The sequence below is a fragment of the Alexandromys fortis genome, unplaced genomic scaffold (genome assembly GCF_014885135.2).
Source record: "Alexandromys fortis isolate MF-2015 unplaced genomic scaffold, M_Fortis_MF-2015_v1.1 scaffold_13, whole genome shotgun sequence".
Classification (NCBI taxonomy): domain Eukaryota; kingdom Metazoa; phylum Chordata; class Mammalia; order Rodentia; family Cricetidae; genus Alexandromys; species Alexandromys fortis.
Window position 1 is genome coordinate 3,363,597 of NW_026067908.1, and position 20,568 is coordinate 3,384,164.

General features: G+C 36.4%; 1 protein-coding gene across 3 annotated transcripts in view; it reads right to left on the reverse strand.

Moving 5' to 3' along the window:
• Eps15 (epidermal growth factor receptor pathway substrate 15) overlaps window positions 1–20,568 on the reverse strand; it is a 94,121-nt gene that overhangs the window by 49,462 nt on the left and 24,091 nt on the right. For 2 of the 3 annotated variants that reach the window (XM_050136157.1, XM_050136159.1), the window contains exons 4-11: window positions 19,212–19,259; window positions 16,384–16,479; window positions 14,114–14,179; window positions 13,467–13,592; window positions 11,211–11,270; window positions 5,943–6,140; window positions 5,063–5,208; window positions 2,180–2,336 (exon numbers count right to left, since the gene is read on the reverse strand). In XM_050136157.1, coding sequence (XP_049992114.1) covers window positions 2,180–2,336; window positions 5,063–5,208; window positions 5,943–6,140; window positions 11,211–11,270; window positions 13,467–13,592; window positions 14,114–14,179; window positions 16,384–16,479; window positions 19,212–19,259 — 897 coding nt within the window. The remainder of the gene's footprint in view (window positions 1–2,179; window positions 2,337–5,062; window positions 5,209–5,942; window positions 6,141–11,210; window positions 11,271–13,466; window positions 13,593–14,113; window positions 14,180–16,383; window positions 16,480–19,211; window positions 19,260–20,568) is intronic. The other variant, XM_050136158.1, reaches the window with a different exon arrangement.

Here is a 20,568-nt window from a genome sequence, read left to right on the forward strand (position 1 = left end):
ATGAATCTGGCACCAAGAAATAAGCATACCTTAGCATGCTCTAGTAAATTGTTGTAGGAGCGGTGGGCCACTTCCCACCACTCAGCCCGCATGGCTAACTTTATCTGAAATAATTACACGGAAATTGTATTCTTTTAAAGACTGCTTGGCCCATTAGTTTTAACCTCGTATTGGCTAGCTCTTACATATTGATCTAACCCATTTTTAATATTCTGTGTAGCACCAGGAGCTGGCTTACCAGGAAAGATCTTAACCTGCGTCTGTCTGGAGTGGGAGAATCATGGCAATTGCCTGACTCAGCTTCTTTCTCCCAGCATTCTGTTCTGTTTACTCCGCCTACCTAATCTTCTGTCCTATCAGGCCAAGCAGTTTTCTATATTAGTTAACCCGTGAAAGCAACAGATAAGATACAAGACCCACCTCCATTAGTAAATGGTCTTCTGAGAAGTCTACTAATTACAAACTATGTTAACAGATACAACCTCAAGTGCCTACTATTATACAGATTCCATGAACAAACAAAATTGTTTCAGTAATTTATGTTCTCTTGGAAAGTAAGAGTTGGTGAAAGTTTCAGTCATAAAATAAAAATGCAGACATAAAACCCTACATGAATGATGTCTACAGTGTTACACTGCTGAGACACAGAACAGAACAGAATGCATAGGTATAAGTCTGTTCCCTACATCTTTCTGTGCAGCATCACTTTCAGTCGCTCCACAACCTAGTGAGTTCGTGTCACACATCCAAGAGTTTAAAAACACTCACAAAGTACAAAACCTCATTCATATAACTAATTCTCAGGACCTGGCAGTAGTGAATTCCATTTACTTTATTTGGAGGGGAAAAGTCCATTTTAGACTTGTTAGGTTAAAATGGAATTTTTAACTATCTTATAAAATTAATGCAAAATCAAAACATTTTATTGGTACTTGAAAGTCAGTTCTTAATAACACACATTTGACAACCCTGAAATATCACCACAGCAGTATTTATGACACAGGTGAGAAGAGATTTAAAGATGGAAAGTTTGGGTGAGATGTTTTATTTTGTTTGGGTCTTTTTTAGATGAGGTCTCCTTGCACTGCCCAGGATAGTCTTGAACTTCTGGATTCAATAATTCTTTAGCAGGGCGATGGTGGCAAGATAGTGGCACACACCTTTAATCCCGGCACTCGGGAGGCAGAGGCAAGCAAATCTCTCTGAGTTTGAGGCCAGCCAGGTCTACAAGAGCTAGTTCTAGGACAGGCTCCAAAGCTACAGAGAAACCCTGTCTCGAAAACAAACAAACAAAAAGAATTCTTTAGTCTAAGCCTTCCCAGGAGCTGAGACTACAGGGTCAATCGACACCTGGTTATTTAGTTTGAAAAGTAACTAAACCTACCATATAATATAGATAATAATAATATATATAATAATAATAGACCTTTTGAAAGGTCTATTACAGACCACGATATTGTAAATGTGCTATATTAAAAAGAGCTTCTAGACAAGGAAATAAAATTCAAAGTACAACATGGTTAAAATGAAAATGCTTTGAAAATTTCCACTGCTGACCAGAAACCCAACTAACTTCCAGATGTTTAGATATGAAGCTCAGATATATACTTAAGAATGAACGCTCATCCTATGGCAAAGAAATGCATACAGATTTTCCTCAACATACAGTTTTTCTTGAAGGCTATATTGATGTAAAATTGATACTAAACAATCACTATCTTATGGATTTTGTTTCCAAATTTGTATTGTTTTCTGTAAGATTGAAATGTAACAATTTAATTATTATAGCTAATGCTTCCTTCCTTCCTTCTTTAGTTTTTCATAAAAATTGACTAGCCATGGTGCAAGCTTATAATCCTAGCATTTGGGAAGTGAAAAAAGAAAGGATCAGAAGTTCAAAGTAATTCTCAGCTATACAGTATTCAATGCCAGGCTGGGCTATATGAGACTCTGTTTCAAAAAAAAAACAACTTCAATTTAATATAATAAAGTACAGCAGTCATATGTGTGATGAATAGTAGGGTTGGCAGTTCAAGGATGCTATATTAGGGATATGTGAGCATGCTCACAGATACACTAAACCAAATGGGAGTGCTCTGCCCCTCCACGTTTGTGACTAGACACAATGACATTGGTTTCTTTCTATCAGGCATGCAGGTCCTCTTTAAAGTTTTCTTACCTTTTGTAAACTTGACCTGTCTGATGGTGGAATCATCTCAGGAGTGAGAATATGTGGAGGATCAATGCCCTTTATTAACTTTTGATTGATTAAGTGAAAAGCCAAGGCAAACTGGTCTTTTGAAAGCTTCCCACAGTTCTTTGTGTCACACAGTGCCCTATACAAATAAACAAAATGAACAGTACATAAGTGCTACATTATTACTCCCAAAACCCAGGAGAAAAACATATGATTTTAATGTTTTAAAAATAATTAGCTGAATTGAAAAATATCACAGGCTGCTCAAAACTCACATAAAAAGTTAAAGAGTGGAGCACATTAAGATGCCAAAAAAGAAACCAGGCAGTAGTGAAGCACATCTTTAGTCCCAGCACTTGGGAAGCAGAGGCAGGTGGAACTCTGAGTCCAAGGCCAACCTGGTCTATAGAGCGAGATCCTGGACAGCCAGGGCTGTAAGAAAAACAAAACAAAACAGAAATCCCAATGCTCAGAGAAAGTAAAAAACACGTATGAGCAGGAAGATGAAAAGGGTGCTGGGGAATGCGGTCTTCTGAACATGACACAGCTGCTGCACTCACAAACACAGCAGTGGCCACCGGGCTAAGGCTGAGCCCATCAGCACCACAGCATGGCTAGGAGAGGGGCGCAAGAGGCCCAACCCTTGCCTGGGGTAGCTAATGGCTGCCTGGGGAAGGGAAGTCATTTTTCTTCAGTAAAGTAGTCACTGGCAAGTTGTGCATGATCCAGTAAATAATCCTACACCCATGTATAAGCAAGCAACCCTAATTAAGCTCAGGAGGTTATTAGAAAACAAATAAAAGTTGAAAAGAGATATATTGTAAAGAAGAGCTCCAGAATGTGGAATGGTGATACAAGATGGTAATGGAGTATGTGAATGACCAAAACTTATTACATCCATACAAAATTGTCAAATAATAAATTTTACCAGAAAACACAGTAAAACCTGTCAACTGAAGGGAGAGAATAAATGTTTCATTCTATTTGCCTTTTTTTCTTTTTTTTAAAATTCAGCTTTAAAAATGTTTAATTCTCTGAAAGTCAGGGTAGCCTGACAAAAAGGCTGGATATCAGGGTAGTTGACAAAAAGACACGGTATCAAGCCGAATGTGGAGTACAGCTTTTATCTTAAGTCCTTATAACCTGGAACAAAATTTTTTGAGGTCTCAATCTTAGTTTCTTCCTCTGTAAGTAAAGAAACTCCTTTTGTGAGGTACCATAAGGAAGGGAATGCATGATTAAACCCTGAGCACAGTACCAAACCCATTTGTGACAGTTACTTTGTTCTGTGTACTTAGCCTAGGCACTCAAAGGCTGTAGATTCAGCTATGCAAGCTTAATCTTTTCCTGTCTGGATATTCATCTCTCTTAAGACAGACCTACTATGCTCTGCTCTCTAAGTTTCTCTCTGCAACTTTTTGTGTTTGTTGCTTCTTAAAAACCTCAAGATAACATCTGGCAGAGTTAGCCAGGGTAGGGGCAGGCACAAGACAAAGCAATTTCATATGCATTATTATATGTACTATGAAATGCATTACCAATGAATAAGTGTCATACAAATATATACATCTTACAGGATTAGACATGTACATCACTGTTTATTTTTTAATTAAAAAAACCACTATCTTGTACAAATGTTACAAACAAACCCCCACACAGACTAATGTAGCCATTCAAACAAGCAACTGCCTAGACCAAAAGTCTATACACCTCAACGAACATATTCAAATCATGAATATACACAGCCATTCTGAAGCTATAGGATTTTGCTTACATGTTTATGCACAAAAAAATTAAAAATCCATGAGAGAGTTAAAACTAGAAACCCAAGTTTTATATCCTCTTTCACGACTCATCTTTATTTATTTATTTATTTACTTATTTATTTTGGCTTTTCAAGACAGGATTTTTCTGTGTCTTTGGAGCCTGTCCTGGAACTAGCTCTTGTAGACCAGGCTGGTCTCGAAGTCACAGAAATCTGCCTGCATCTGCCTCCCAAGTGCTGTGATTAAAGGCGTGCACCACCACCGCCCGGCTGACTCATGTATTCTTTACCTGCACTCCACCCTTCCTCATCACCCTTTCTTGTTCTCCTACTGCCTGTGATACTTACTATTTCTATGTGTGTATCTGTTTGCAGATGTCCATGTGTAAGGTACAGGCAAGGACTCACAAAAAGAACACACAGAATTTTTCTTTCTTTCAAGTAACCTCAATATAATACATCTATTTTCTTGCAAAGATATTTGCATCCCTGTTTATTGCTGCTCTATTCTCTATAGGAATGAAATGATACCAACAGATTTCTATCAATAGATAAGTGGCTAACAAAAATCTGTATATATAAAAAATGGAATACTATTCAGCTCTAAAGCAAAATGAAAGCAATTTTTTCCTTTAGACATGGTCTCATTATTCCAGGCTGATCTTGCACTTCCATGAGTACTGGGATTGCAGGTGTATGTCACCATACCCAATTCATGTAACACAAGGGATCAAATCCATGCCCTCCTGCATGCTAGTTAGGAACTCTACCAACTGAGCTATATTTCCAGCACCTAAAGGTATTACTTATTAAACTGTTTAAATTTCAGATAGCTGGATTTTCGTAACAACATTCTAAGAGTTTATAATTGGTATAAAAAAATGCTCCACCTATTTTTTAATACCACTCCTGAATTTTTGTTTATTATACACAATAATTCTTCATATTTGAATTTTCTCTATAAAAAATGAAACAATTACTAACCTGTTCTCAAAATCTAGAAAAAAGTATAAAAACTAGATATAACACTACACACACACACACACACACACACACACGCACACACACACTTTTTAAAAACTATTAAAATAAAGTCTTACCAGATGTGGGCTAGTAAGGCAGAAGGTAAACCTGTTTTCAGGAAGGTTTCACGGACCTCTTGACCAGACACATATCCATCCATATCCTTATCCGTTTTCAGGAAGATTTCATCATATTTAGCCTTTTCTGCAGGGGATACAACCCACTGGAGAGGGAAGAGAAGTTTCTATCAAAATGAAACCAACTTTGAAATAATATTTCTTCAAACCATAAGTGTATTTGTCACCAATCTGAACAAATATACCCAAATAACCTGATGTCAGTGCACTGGTTCCCATACATCACAACCAAAAAGTATGAAGAGAAGGCAACAGAATTACACATCAGTTAGGACATTTACAGGTGCCAATTTAACACTTTTTTTTTTTAAAGAAACCAGTAAACTCAAGCACAATTAAGCCCTGGCCTACAAATTCCAATACTAAAAGTGGTATCTGGGAAAGCCTGCATAAATAAATAATCTACATACTCCCCAAGCTTCATTTTCTATGCATGCAGCATTCTTGCCCAGAGCTGAGCTTGTACAGGCTGTCATTATAGTTGCTATTACACAACCTGACCAAAGATAGGTCAAAGGAAGTAAGAATCGATCAGAATTAGTAACGTGATCTAAAGAATCAAGAGTTAACTACAGATTAAAAATTATTATTATGACAGGGAGAGCATGCATATTAGCACACAGTATCTTCTATCTCCATCTTTAATCTCTATAGATCAGTCAAACACCCATAGGACATAAGGAGCATCTGCCTCCTCTGTGGCATCACGTTATGCAGGCTCAATTAGAGCAAGTGCAGCATCTTTGCTCCTCTAGTTTTACCAATCACATTCATGCACTTTGTTAAAGTAAAATCCTTTAACACTGACAAATTTTTCTACCTGTCTTAACGGTGCTTTGGTAGGTAAAATGCCTACAGGTGGTAAGGAGTGGTAAGAGTCCTTGGCTGCTGAAGAGGGGACCGACCACACGGAGCCTGATATACTGACCATTGTTCTCTTAGAAGGTGGCACCAAGGCTGGAGGCAAGGACATTGGCACAGGTTCTTTCTCCAGTGCACAGTACACCAAAAACATGGCCTTGAAGATAAACAAAACAGAATCAGATATATTTTTAAGTTATCATAAAATTCACTTACAATGGCCTGGCTTCTCAAATCTTTTTAAAAAGTAAAATTAAGAACAAGAATAGGAGAAAAAGAGGAAGAAACAAAAGGAAAGAGGAAGAAAAGTAAAAACTCAAGGCTAAAACATTCTTAAGAAGAAATAGTCATAAAAACTTAGAGGCACACCCTTCAACTGAAGTTCTTGTTAACAGCAAAGAATGAGAATTTGAATTAAAAATGCTATCTATAAAGAAATAATCTAATATATAAAGTTTTCCTAGAAATTAATAATTTAATTTCAATTAAAGATGAACAAAAACTATGAACAGACAATTAAAAAAAAGAAAGGAGGGACACCACAAACGGCCCATCCTTTGGTATCTCAAACAAAACAAAGCAAAGCAAGCAAACAAACAAAAAAACCTAGCAACCAGAAAAGACAACAATTAAGAAAGAAAATCCTAATTCTCAAAAGTAAACTTGCTTTGAGCTCCTATCTTAACTCCTAAGTTTGAATTGTTTTCAAATCAATATTCATTGAGTACAGAATACAAATGTGATCCATATTTCTATAACGGCTAATATTTTATAAATCAAGAAATTGAGGTTCAGAGATGCTAACTTGCCTAATACAACATTTTAAAAAATGCATAGGCTACAGTATACACTAAACCAAGCATCATTTCACAATCCTATAACCCTAGTACTCAAAACTGAGGAGCAAAGGATTGGGTTTGTGGCCAGCCTAGGTTATACTAATCTGTCTTAAAATATAATTTTTAAATGTTTATATACATATATAAATGTATATGCTACAAACTAGGCCATCTTAGCTACAGCATTCTTGATTGATTAAGCTTTAATCAGCATTAACAGCACCTGTATAATAATTCACACTGCCATCCTTTCCTTTATAATTAGAAAAACTAAACCTGACCCATGGACCCAGATTACAGTGGGCACCAGAACTGCCTGGACGGCTTAGTAGCTCTATAATTGGAACTCTGAACTCAGTAAAGCTGGAACTGGGCCAACGAATCTGCATTTCTAACAAGTTTCCAGTGATTCTCGTGCTGTGTATCCAGGGTAGCACCTAACCATTTGACCTGAACCAAGCCTTTTCCAGAGATGAGCCAACTAATAAGAATTCAGTGTCAGTTTTAAAACAAATGAAGACTATGTCTCAAAAAACCTGAAGCTCCAAAAAGAAAACAATCTGCCTAACACATCCTTTTCAGACAAGCTGACAACGTATGTAGCATCAGATTGGCATTTGTATGCGACAAGGGACCCGCAAGCATATAAAGGTCAGCATTTTTCTTGCTGCAGATGGAAGTCATTTCCTGGAAAAGTGGAAACTCAACAACAGCAGCAATGTCTGCCATCTGCTGCCAAGAGACAACACATTTTTTTTTTCTGAAAGTTAAAGTTCTTAATTTCATGTGTCTTGAAAATAGTTTCCCCAAGAAAATCAATGCCAAATTTTGTTCACTAAATTTAATATCAAAAGTGAACAGAGTAATTTTAGTACTGCTGGACTATGATCTTGTATTCTTATTATATTGTACTTTATCCTATACAATGTCTACAACTGAAACAAAAACAGCAACCAGATCAAATGATGCCCTCCCAACCTCACCTGCCCATGTGTGCATGTGGGGGAGGAAGAGAAATGTTAGCTTTCAAGCTGGTATATACTAGGTGAGTATGAATAAAGTTACATAGAGAAATGCTAAAGTAAAAAGCTTTTAGGATACTTCTTATTTAAAAATAAAATCACCGCAAACAGACCTAAACTTTACACAGAGAGCCAAGGAAAGAAAGGATTCAGCTGGGATTACTATCAACTGACTTTCTTTCAGAGTGTTTTTCTCTTTGTGTTTTAAGCAACATTAACTTTCAGTGGATGTCAGATCAACCTGAAGGGCTTGCTTTGTTTTGTTTCTTATTTTTCAAGACCAAGTTTCTCTGTGTAGCTTTGGCTGTCCAGGCTGTGTAGACCAGGCTGGCCTCAAACTCACACAGATCTGCCTACCACTGCCTCTGGAGTGCTGGGATTAAGCAGCATCACGGGCTCTGAAGGCCTTTTAAAATACAGAACCTGACCAGCTTCTGGCTGGAGGTTTAGTCCAAGGGCTTCTGGGTATTACTGATGGGCAACAATACTTTTAGGAGTTTCCTTAGGGTTTTGCGTGCTCTCTGACCTATTGAAGCAGGTGGCAACCACAGCTGCTATAAGGGATGAAAACACTTTTTGTGTTTTCCAAGTAAATAAGTTTCCTTCGCCACCTTAGTTTAATGGAACATTTACTGAAAAATGTCTAACCACCAGGCTAAAAACACCAAGGGGAAAATACCCTTCACTTTCATAACACAAGAGTGCAGCATATGAGCAAAAGTTAATTTCAGGGCTTGAGGTGTAGCTCAGCAGCAGAGCACCTGCTTAGCATATGTAATACCCTGTGTTCAATTCAAAGAAACACACACACTCACACTCACGCTAATAACGAGTATGTGATGAGATGGATGGCAATGGCTGCACTCAGGAGGCAGAGGCCAGCCTGGTCTACAGAGTCAGTTCCAGGACAGTCAGAGCTGTTACACAGAGAAACCCTGTCCTGACAAACAACAACAAAGAGTACGTGATACATGCTAGCATAAACCAGTATAGCTCCCTCTTACATGTTCTAGTGCCACATGTTCCTCACAAAATAAGAACCCAATAAGTACTAGTGACAGAAAACAGTAACACTTGGAAAGAAGAAGAGAAAAAAAACGATACAAAGGCAGTCAAGTTCACTTTTACAGGAACAAAAAAAAAAAAGAGAGAGAGAGAGAGAAACGGGAGCTGGAGAGATGGCTCAGAGGTTATAAGCATTGGCTGCTCTCCCAGAGGTCATGAGTTCAACTCCCAGCAACCACATGGTGCCTCAAAAACATCTGTAATGAGATCTGGTACCCTCTTCTGGTATTCAGGCAAACATGTAGACAGAACACTATATATAACAAATAAAATGAAATTAAAAAAAAAAAGAAGAGAGAAAAACCTTAAGTTACTTTTCTGCAAATGCTATCTTAACCAATCCCCATGACAGAATATATCCCTGATACTTGAATAAATTCATTTTGCCTCTAGACAAATCTAAACTGGAAGATATTCTACATGTTATTAGGCCAGTACTCCTTTAAAAAAAAAGTCAAGGTCATAAAAATAAGACAAAAATGACAAACTGCCAAAGATTCAAGAGACTGCAAAGACACAGCAACTAAACGCAGCAGAATACTAAAGAGCAGATCTTGGACCAGAAAGCTTCTAAGTGGTGAAATCAAAAGAAAATGTGACGTTTTTTAAAAGTAATCGACCAATGTAGGTTTCTAAATTTGACAAAAGTCATCCTTGGATATATAGTGAATGTAAGACCTGACTGGGCTAATCAGACAGTTACAAAAAAAGGAGGGGGGGCTAGAGCAGTGAGATACCTCAAATGTTCAAGACACCAGCTGTGCAAGTCTGGCAATCCGAAAGGCAGAAAAAGAGAACAAACTTTGATGTAATCCTTTAACCTCCACACTCATGGCATGTCACCTCTGCCCATATATACCAATAAACTTTAGAAAAGGTTTTTGAAAGTGGGAATAAGTGAAGGTAAAAGCTGAATTAGATGGAAATTTAAAATACGAACCACAAAAGGATAATCTTAAAGAATGATTGTTTTGAAATATCACTGACCTAATGATAGATTGAACCAAAGTAATAAAAAGGACTATGAACATAAATGTGGAAGATTCAAAATGAGAAAAGAGGATAACCTCAGGCATAAAAAGATTTTCAAAAACACAAGTTCATGGGAACAAGTCTAAAAATAAAAAAAAAATTAAAAAAAAAACAAGCAATTGAGCTGGAGAGATGTTCAGCAATTAAGAGCTTGTCTACTCTTACAGAGGACCTGACTTCCGTTCACAGCACCCATAAAGTGGCTCACAACTAACTAAAGCACCAGCTCCAGGGAGATCTGACACCTCTGCTCTCTGCAGGCATCTGCCCTCATATACGCATGTACACATGTACACACACGTACACACACACACACGAAAAACCCAAACAATTCTTTAGAAAAATTCTTTAGAGGTAGAAAATTTAAGCAGATTAACATCCAAGTAAGAGTACCAGTTTATCCCAGGTAAATTCACAGCAGGTTACGTATGTGTGTGCATTGCATACATGTGTGCATGGGTGTGTACAAATCAGAGGTTTCCATCTTATTTTCTGAGCCAGGGTCTCTCACTGTACCCGGAAACCTGCTGATTCAGGAGCATCCTGTCTTGCTTTGCCAGCACCAGGATGATACGCACTCACCACCAACCCTTTTTCTTTTTCTTTGGGGTCTAGAGATTGAACTCAGGTGCACATGAGTTCATGAGCTTGAACTGCAAGCACTTTTAACAACTGAACCACTTCCCAAAGCCTATTAAAGTTTCATCTAACTTTAAGGGAGCAATAAATGCCATATCTGACATTAACTACCTAGCTACTAAAATCAAAAGATCTTTAAACTAAGGGAAGATGCCAAAATGTTCCTGCCCCATCAATTGAAATGAAACTAAATTGTTGTGCATGTTTCCTTTTAATAAAATGAGAGATATAGTTGAAACAAAATTGAAGTAATTTAAGAAGACTGAAGTAATTTAAGACCCCCCAAAATTACCACACCATCATCTTTACAGTATATTAACCAAGTATCTTTCCTAACTATGGCAAATGATGTACAAAAAAATGACAGTAAAACATACACATCCTCTTTTTCATTAAAAATATGTACTTACCTATAAATCCTAATAACTACAATCTGATGGACATATTACTAAGGATAAATTAAAACAGGAAATGCTTCCTGGGGCAGGTGGCACACACTATAATTTAAAAAACTCAGAGTCTGGGGTAGGAAGCTTGTAAGTTCAAACCCTGTTTAAATCAAATGGTAGAAGGTATGGGTGGGAGATAAAATGAAGACCCTTTACATTTTAAGAATATCTGGTTACTTACAACTGCAAATTCATCTCTGTCAAGCTTTCCATCATGGTCAATATCGCTCAACTCCCAAACCTTAGAAAAGAGAAGAACAATTAGTGCTCTTTTATTTTATGTTCTACTTAGGGACAGGAAGAGAAAGTATACTGGTGGAATACGAGAGTGCCTAGTCATTAACTGCCTTAAAAGGATCTGGATCTGAACTTTGTCTTAATTGCAATGAGAAGTTGCTAAAAGGTTAGTTTAAAGAAATAAAATAATAATAATCAAAGTTTAGGAATCTCACACTGACCACACAATAGAAAAAAGAATGGAAATAATACTAGAAAAAAGCTTTTTTAAAAAAAATCAGTGTTTTCCAGGCATGGTAGATCTGAGTTCAAGGTTAGCCTGGTCTACAAAGAAAAGGTCCAGGCTAGCCTGGGCTACACAGAGAAACCCTGTCCAAAAAAAAAAGAAAGAGAGAGAGAGAGAAAGAGAGAGAGAGAGAGAGAGAGAAAGAGAGAGAGAGAGAGAGAGAGAGAGAAAAAGAGAGAGAGAGAGAGAGAGAGAGAGAGAGAGAGAGAGAGAGAGAGAGAGAGAGAGAACGAACTTATTGACCCAGGGGCAGCAGCAGCACAAGTATTTCTGGCAGTGTGATGGTAATCACCACCATCACCACTATAGCACCTAACATTCTCTAACAGAGTTTGTAACATGCACTGTACTAAGTACATATACTATCACATTTACTCCTTGGAAGCCTATCAACTGAAAAATATATCCAATTTAAAGATTTGAAAACCAACACACAATTTTTCTAAAGACTTTCCCCAAGTTACTTAAAAAAGCAGGGCAAGCAAGATTTGACACAAGAGCTGGGGGCTTAGAGAGAGTAGTTATGGTTTAAAACATCAAATAAAGAAAAGAAATTACTTTGGAAAGAGCACAAAAGTGGCAAGGAATATGGAGAAACCCAGACAAAACTAGTGATCATGAAGTTATTTTAGCATTTCTCAAAAGTCTATATGCAACAAAAAAGAGGCAAATAATTAGCAAATGCAAGCTTGACTTTTTAGTAAAATCAAACACTTATTAACAAAGTCAAAGAATTAAAAGTCTTAAAAACATTTAGGAAAAAAGATCTATATAGAAGCAGGAAATTCAACTTAGAATCTATGGTTTCATTAGATAAGATACTGAAGAACAATGGAGAAAAAGAGCTAAGAATAAAGGTATGGAACTAAGGATAAACACATACAAATTAAATAAAGGAAAAAATAATTTCTGAAGATACAAAGATAAAGCTTTAATCTTACCAGCTGAAAAAAGCCCTGGAGATGATAGTGATGGTGGTTGTACGGAAATGTCACTATACTTAATATTACTGAACTGCATATTTTAACATGTGAACTACATGGGCAGGGGAGATAACTCAGTTAATAATAAAGTACTTTCCATGCAAGCATGAGGGCTTTAGTTCAAATCCCAGACCCACATAAAAAGGTTGGTGTGAGAGCTGGAGGGATGGCTCAGCAATTAAATGCATTTGCAGCTCTTGCAGAGCACCCAAGTTCAGTTCCCAGCACCCACACAGAGGCTTCACAGACATCTATAATGCCAGTTCCAGGGGATCCAATGGCCTCTTCTGACTCTTATGAGCACAAGGTACACACATGGTGTACATACATACATTGAGGCAAAACATTCAAGAACATAAAATAAATATTAAAAAAAAAAACCATGTCTACGTGTTAGATTGCAACCCCCAGGCCTGGAGCTCCAGGATAAGAAAAGAACATGTCTCAAAAACAAAACAAAACAAAACAAAAAATAAGGTAAGAAAACACAACAACAGTTCTTGAAGAGGAACACCTGAGGCTCCCACATGTATACACATGTGCAAGCACACACAGAAAATCCGTCAACTAGATCATTCAAGTATACATATGTAACTAATACCAACTATTCATATTTTACAGGGAAAACTAAAACCAGAAATGTGACAATAATATACATGTTAAAAATATAGAAAATCCTGTATTAACACAACTTTTAAAAGACCTGTATATCTTTTATTGTATTATTGTTATTGTTATTAGTTATTAGTGCTCTTGTTATGTGTAAAATTAAAACATACAATAACTGCATCTAGCACAATACTACGATTCCAGCACTCGTGAGGCTCAGGCGAGAGGTCCGTGAGCTCCAGACCAACCAGCCTGAGCTGCACATTAAGACTATCTCAAAACAAACAAACAAACAAATTACATTTAAAGTTTGCTATCTTACTCTTCCAAGGATTTCCACAGGTAACTTAGAGTTGAGCAATACTGGTTTCACTTTATCACCAGACAAAAATCCATCCACTGGGCTTAGACTATCAAAAATTACATCATATTTGGCTTTGTCTTCAGACTACAATATGAAAAAAAAGACGACAAGTTAAACAATCATGAAAAGGTTTTAATTGCATACATAAAAATGAAATATTCAAATAAAAAACAGGCTTTTAAGAAAATATTTTAAAAAAACCATTTTTACCAAAATGTATTAAATAATTTCAAAGTGTCTCTACTAAGGACTAGTTGGAAGACCATTTTGCTTTTCTACTGTCAGGTTAGACTCACACAATTTCAGAGACAGAATGCTGTGAGGAGCACTTGGTCCACTCAACCAGACCTACAGCAAGGAAGTACCTTTCTCAGAAGACATTGGCAGTGACATTCCATCTTTCAATTCAAAGAAATATAATGTTTTTAAAAATTGTCACAAAATGGCTAACAGAGCTAAGATACTACTCAACATTTTCCATCTCAGTGTTTTCCCTACACTTTTGAACATGTATATGAAAAGTCCAATGCAGAACAATATATTTTGAGGACAGGGAGGAAAGCATTTGAAGTAGGAAGAAAAAGAGATGCAAGAAACTTATTTACCTTTACAGCCCAAGGGAGCTCAGCTGCTGAAGTCCCACTGGTCAGCAAAGGACTACTGGAGTCATGCTAGGAAACAGAACAATGAACTGCTCACGTCCTCATACCAGGAACCAATGAAGAAAATGTGTTTTTCCTTTTAAATGCGTTTGTGCAAAATGCTGAGTATCAACACTACTTTACTTTAATTAGATCTTCATCTATTGTCTACTGAAATAAAACCTTTTTCCCAATATTAATTAAGGAAAGTAGACCCGAAAAATAAACTTATTAGCACAATACCTAATGGCAGCACATTCAAGTTATTATTTTATCTGGCTCCAGAGACACGTAAATACATTTGAAAAATCTCAGTATTATACCTAGGCAACAAATACTTATGACAATCCTTTTAAGTCACATCTAAACAGAGAAATACAGACATTCTCAAACTGAAGCTAATTTTTTTAACTTTATTATTTTATTTTATGTGTGGGTATTTTGCCTGAACTTATTATGTCTGTGTACCATGTACATGCCTGGTGCCCATGCAGACCAGAAGAGTGTGTTGGATTCCCGTAACTTGGGTTACAGACAGTTGTAAACTACCATGTGGGTACTGGGGAAGCATAAACGTTAGGTGCTTTTCTTCCAGTCTACCTTGTTTTATACCTACTTTATGATCTGAAAATATAAAATGCACAATTATTCCACAGTATTATGTACCAACAAATATTAAGTTTTAAAGAAGAGGGGTTGGGGATACCTCAGTGATAAAACACTTGTCCAGGAAGAGCAAGGCCCTGGATTTAGTTCCAGCAGCACCAAAATTAAATTTGAAATTAAAACAACAGCCATTAAATTTCTGAAAATGTTGGGGGTGAGGTTGATAAGCTGTATAGTATATAAAGACACTTCCCAAACAATGATAATCAAAACACTGCAAAATTGTCACACAGATAAACAAATCAATGAATAAGAACAGGAAAATCCAGAAAGACATCAAAATGCATATGGTAATTTAGTCATCGTGGATATGGCATTTGAAATTGGTATAAAAAAGAATGATTATTCAATACACTGTATTCTATATTGTAGCTATCATGATAGAATGAATTTGAATCCACACTCAAATTTCCAAAAGAAATAACAAATATACAAAAAGAAAAAAATAAGTTTTAGCTTTGCAATTTGTTTACATAAAACAATTTCATCATGGGGGTTAAAACATAATTCAGTAAAAGATAAATAACAAATTGAAAGAGTGTATTTGCAAATGATATGGATGAAGATTTAACTTGCTAATTTTTAAAGAAACTCTAGAATTCAGTAAGAAAAAGAATAATCACTCAAGAAAAAGAGTCGCAATCTAGAATTAGACATTCCCATAGCAGAATAAAAACCATTCAGTGCCTTAAAAACTAATCAGTCTTACCTATAAGCTAAAAAGAGAAATCTAGACACTAACATACCATTTGCCACCAAGCTGACAAGGATCTATAATCTGACAACAGCACGTGAGCAAAAGCACAAGGAAACTGACAAGCCAACCAATTGCTGGTAAAAGTAAAATACATACAAAAACTCTTAAAGACAATTTCACTTTTGAGATGCTGTAACTACATTTCTGCGTATGTCATAAACAAAATTAATATCTGTCACAGCATTTTTCCTTAAAAAAATCTACGTATCTACATTGGAATTTATATAAACTATAGTAAACATAAACAAAGAAATACCATGCAAACACTAAATAAAGCTTATGTCTAAAATATATTCGTTTTAAAGCGTATGGAGTCGAATACATAGAATGCCACCATTAGAAAATTAAGAAATACATATTTGTACTTTTATATGCACATATAACTCTGAAGTACATACACATAACTAGTAATAGCAGTAGTTACTAAGAAAGAAAGCCAGGTGGCTAAGTGATAGGGATTAAAGCATTAAGAGTATGTTACTTTTTATTTTGAATCATGTGGTGTAATTTTTTGTTAAGTATGACTGTAATTTGTGTCTGTGTGTGCTTCTGTAGGTAGGATCTCTCCCTTGACTCAGAGCCCACTGATTCCACTAGTTTAGTGCCAGCTATGCCCTGGAGAATCCCGTCTCACCTCCTGAATTCTGGGATGACAGGCAGGTCACTATGCCTAGCCAGCCTTTAATATGGGCACTAGTGACCTGAACTCTAGTTCTCATGCTTACAGGGGCAAGCACTTTACCCAATGAACCATCTTCCCAGCCCTAATCTTTCTAATTAAATAAATTTTACATATAAAATCATTTCTTACAAATCTTGGTGGAGGAACAGCCAGATTCAAGCTACTCAGGGAAACGTCCAGTCCATTCTGGGCACATGCCACAAGTCGCAAAGCAATAAAGAATTCCTGACAAAGAAAAGCATAAATGTTAGGTGCTTTTCTTCCAATCTACCTTGTTTTATACCTACTTTATGATCTGAAAATATAAAATGCACAATTATTCCACAGTATTATGTACCAACAAATATAACAGTATATTTGCTTCAAAAACATTTGCTTTAAAAAATTGCTTTAAAATGGAGAAAAGAAACATGTATAATGATTTTTCTAACATTATTAGCAAAAAGTAATTTTAATAAAAATAAATCATGGTATATAAAAATGGAAACTGTACAGAATATTCACATTTTAAAGAATATTCAATTTTACTAAAAAATGTTGGCTGTTAACTGAAAAGCCTTTTGGGTAAGGGGTCTAAATTAAAGTGAGATAATAACTGTTATCAAAAGCCAACTCTGAAGTGGACATGTAATTTTGATATTGGATCAGTAGTACAAGAGTCAATCACTGCTATTCCAGAGGAGCTAGGAAAACAACTGAAAAACAAGCATCAAAAACAATTTTAACTGCTTGACTTAAAGATATTTACAAATCATCCAGGTGCAGTGCCATACACCTTTAATCCCAGCACTCAGAGGCAGAGGCAGAAGGATCTCTCTGAGTTTGAGACCAGCTTGGTCTACAGAGCAAATTCCAGGACAGCCAGGGATACACAGAGAAACCCAAACAAACACAAAAATTAAAAATCTTCCACAAAGGTCCTTGTACTTTAGGTCTTAATTCAAGCCTAATTAAGTAAGTAAACACATGTAAAGAAGCTCAATTTATTGGTTTTCAGTTGTTCTAAGATAGGCTTGAAAATAGACACAAGAATGGTGTTTTGTCCCAATAGTATTTTTTTCCAGTTTTTCAACATCCCAGGAATGTTACTGATTCAACAGTTTACTCTAACCATGCCCCATTCTCATATAACCCGTTCTTACCTATTTCTTCTTATTCTTTTACCCTTTCTTACCTTGCAAGCAATCTGCTTTATTCAATACTTGCCTCTTGCAGTTTTTCAAGAGACTCCCCTTGGGACTGGAAATGTAACTTAATGGTCGAGTATTTGTCTCACATACTTGAGAGATCCTTGTTTTTATCTCTAGCAACACACACAGCCAGAAGAGGGCACCAGATCTCATTATAGATGGTTGTGAGCTACAACGTAGTTGCTGGGAATTGAACTCAGGATCTCTGGGAGAGCAGCCAGTGCTCTTAACTTCTGACCCATCTCTCCAGCCCCTCTTCAACTACTCTTAAAGAATCAGATCCATTTCCACACTGCAGATGAGCTCTGAAGTAAAATAATTCATTAAATTCTAGCTCTTAACTTAAAATTGCAATGCCACAGGCAATTTAAATAAAATTCTTTCCTAAGAGGAGGATAGTCTAATACTATCTACCTTGCAATGTATTAGGAGCAATGAAATAAAACTATTCTGTAGGTGGATAGCACCAAGGGTCATTTTTATCATACAGACTCTCAGTACAGTATTATCTTTGGGCTGGGGGGATGGTTCAGTGTACTTAGCATGCAAACGACTGTGAGCTGAAATTTCTGTAACCGCTGAGTCAACACAAATCTTTTTTCAAAAAGCCAGAACAAAACACTGCCTTCAATGTACACTCAAACTTCAATGGCAAACCCAGATATCTAGCAGCCTGGATGCAACAAAGACAACTCATCCAGCACTACCAGTGAAGAAGTTACTATACTACAAATTTCCTAAGAGGAATTACATCTGTCACATTCACCTCTGCACTTCTAAAGTCTGGCTCTTAACAAACACTTGCTGAGTGGACCATACGAGAGGGCCCCTGTCTTCAGTGTCTTGAACTGGCCCTTCTATCCAGAACCTCCGATGAGGACTACTAGCAATCTAGTCCTGAAATCCTAATTAAGAGGCTGGGTATTCAAGAGCGATGACTCAGTCATTAAAAGCACTGGCTGCTCTTGGAAGAACATGGGTTTGATTCCTAGCACTCACATGCAGTTTACAACTGCCTGTAGGTCCAGGAGATCCAAAGCCCTCTTCTGACCCCTGCAGGCACCAGGCACACATGTGGTACACAAACATGCACATACATGCAGGCAAAACAACCATACACATAATTTTCCTATAAAAGAGGCTGGGTATTTTGATTCTATCATTATTTATTATTCTCATTCCTTTTCTGTTTTTGACCTTGTTTTAGCTATGCTTATAAGGTAAATGAGCTTTACACAGTAGTGCTAAACAAGAGTATGAAGATAGCAAACTTCCAACACACCAAACATTAGAGTATATACATGGTATTCAATACCTTTGGCAATAAACAAACACTTTCACATATTTATAGAGTGTACTTCCTTCCTGTGCACCACTTTTCGGTTGATATGTCAGAAATAAACCTACACAAGAATTTAGGTTTGATTAGCCCAAGACTCCTTTCAAAGGTCTGGGCTTATCTACAATAACACTTACTAATAAAATCAATGTTTACTTATGATCTTGTATTCTCAAGAAATTTAATTAATAAGATACTAAGAACAAAGTCTGTAAGAGATATAGGTATTATATAAAAGCTTCAGTAAAACAATGTTACTAAAGTTTAGCATTCAGATAGCTAAATGTTCAGTAGTTAAAAATATTTTCAATGTTAATACACATGATCTTGAAAAACTAATTTTAAGCTTAAACATAAAAAAATCTGCTACTTTTTACTTCAAATTGGACCAAGCCCACAAAAACTTTAGAAGAATCTCTCAATCTTACTTGTTTGCTCAGGACACCTTTGCCATCTGTATCAGCTAAATCCCAAATCTGAAATATTAACAGGAAAAAAGAATCAATCTCTATATATTTTAACAAAAATCTTTAAAAGATAAATTAAATCCCTGTAACTAATAACTTCATGATCTGTGTAAACAGATCTAAAAATCATTAGAAATTATTCAGTGCAACCCTTTAACAAAGACATGAAGACCCAGGTTAGGAAATCTGGCTTAAGAACATTAAAGGAATGAGGGGAAAATTGAATACAAGTTCCAACCTCTAGTCAAATGTCCTTTTCACTAGCCCAGGGTTTAACTATTGTCCACTGAAACATACTACCCTGGTTTTGATTCTTATTAAGGTAATTTTTTTCCCTATGGATGGTTAGTTAATGCTGTGGAATAATGTTCTTGTACACTTTAAAGATTTGTCACTCATATTGTTTTAATAAAACACTGATTGGCCATTAGCCAAGCAGGAAGTATATGCCGGACGACCAGACTAGGAAAATTCTGGGAAGAGGAAAAGTAGAGACACAGTCATAAGCTAAAAGCAGAGGAAGCAAGATGAGAATGCCTCACTGAGAAAAGGTACCAAGCCACATGGCTAAACTTATATAAGAAATATGGGTTAATTTAAGTTGTAAAAGCTAGTTGATAATAAGCCCGAGCCAAATAGCTTATAATTAATATAAACCTCTGTGTGTTTCTTTGGGACTGAACAGCTGAGGGACTAGGAAGGACAGAAACTTGTATCTACAAGTTAGTTTTTCTATGAGTTATGAAACTATTAATATTATTTTTAAAGACTTTTATTATATATCAATATCATGCATAACAATTTAGCAAGAGAGGAGCTTTCCACCTCTGTTCTTTTCAATCCCTAACTCTGCTTTGTACATTAAACAGAGGCAGTTTTATTGAGGAAACAAGGATAGGTCCAACTGTCTGAGTGGATAGCAAGGTTCCTACTCTTCACTGCACCTCCCCACAATACACAAATGTACAATTACTTTCTCATTTCATCCTAGTCAAAAGTGATGTTTCTAAAATGCTCAAAATTACCTTTATTTCTTTTTTAGCTATGCTTTGTCCTTCACATCACACATCTCTATCCTATTTCTTTCCCTATTCCTTAGTATCTTCCCTGTGCCCTTGCAACTCTCCCCATCAAATAAAATAAAACAAAATTTTAAGAGAAAAAAACAATTTCGACAGGGAAGCTGCAGTTGTGACACAGCAACTCACACAGTAAACCCTTTTGTTCATATTTTACTTGTAAGTGTGCACTGCAAAGAGTCATTGGTCTGGTTCGAGGTCTCTGGTTCTTGCTACACTCTCAATGCTGGGCCCTCACT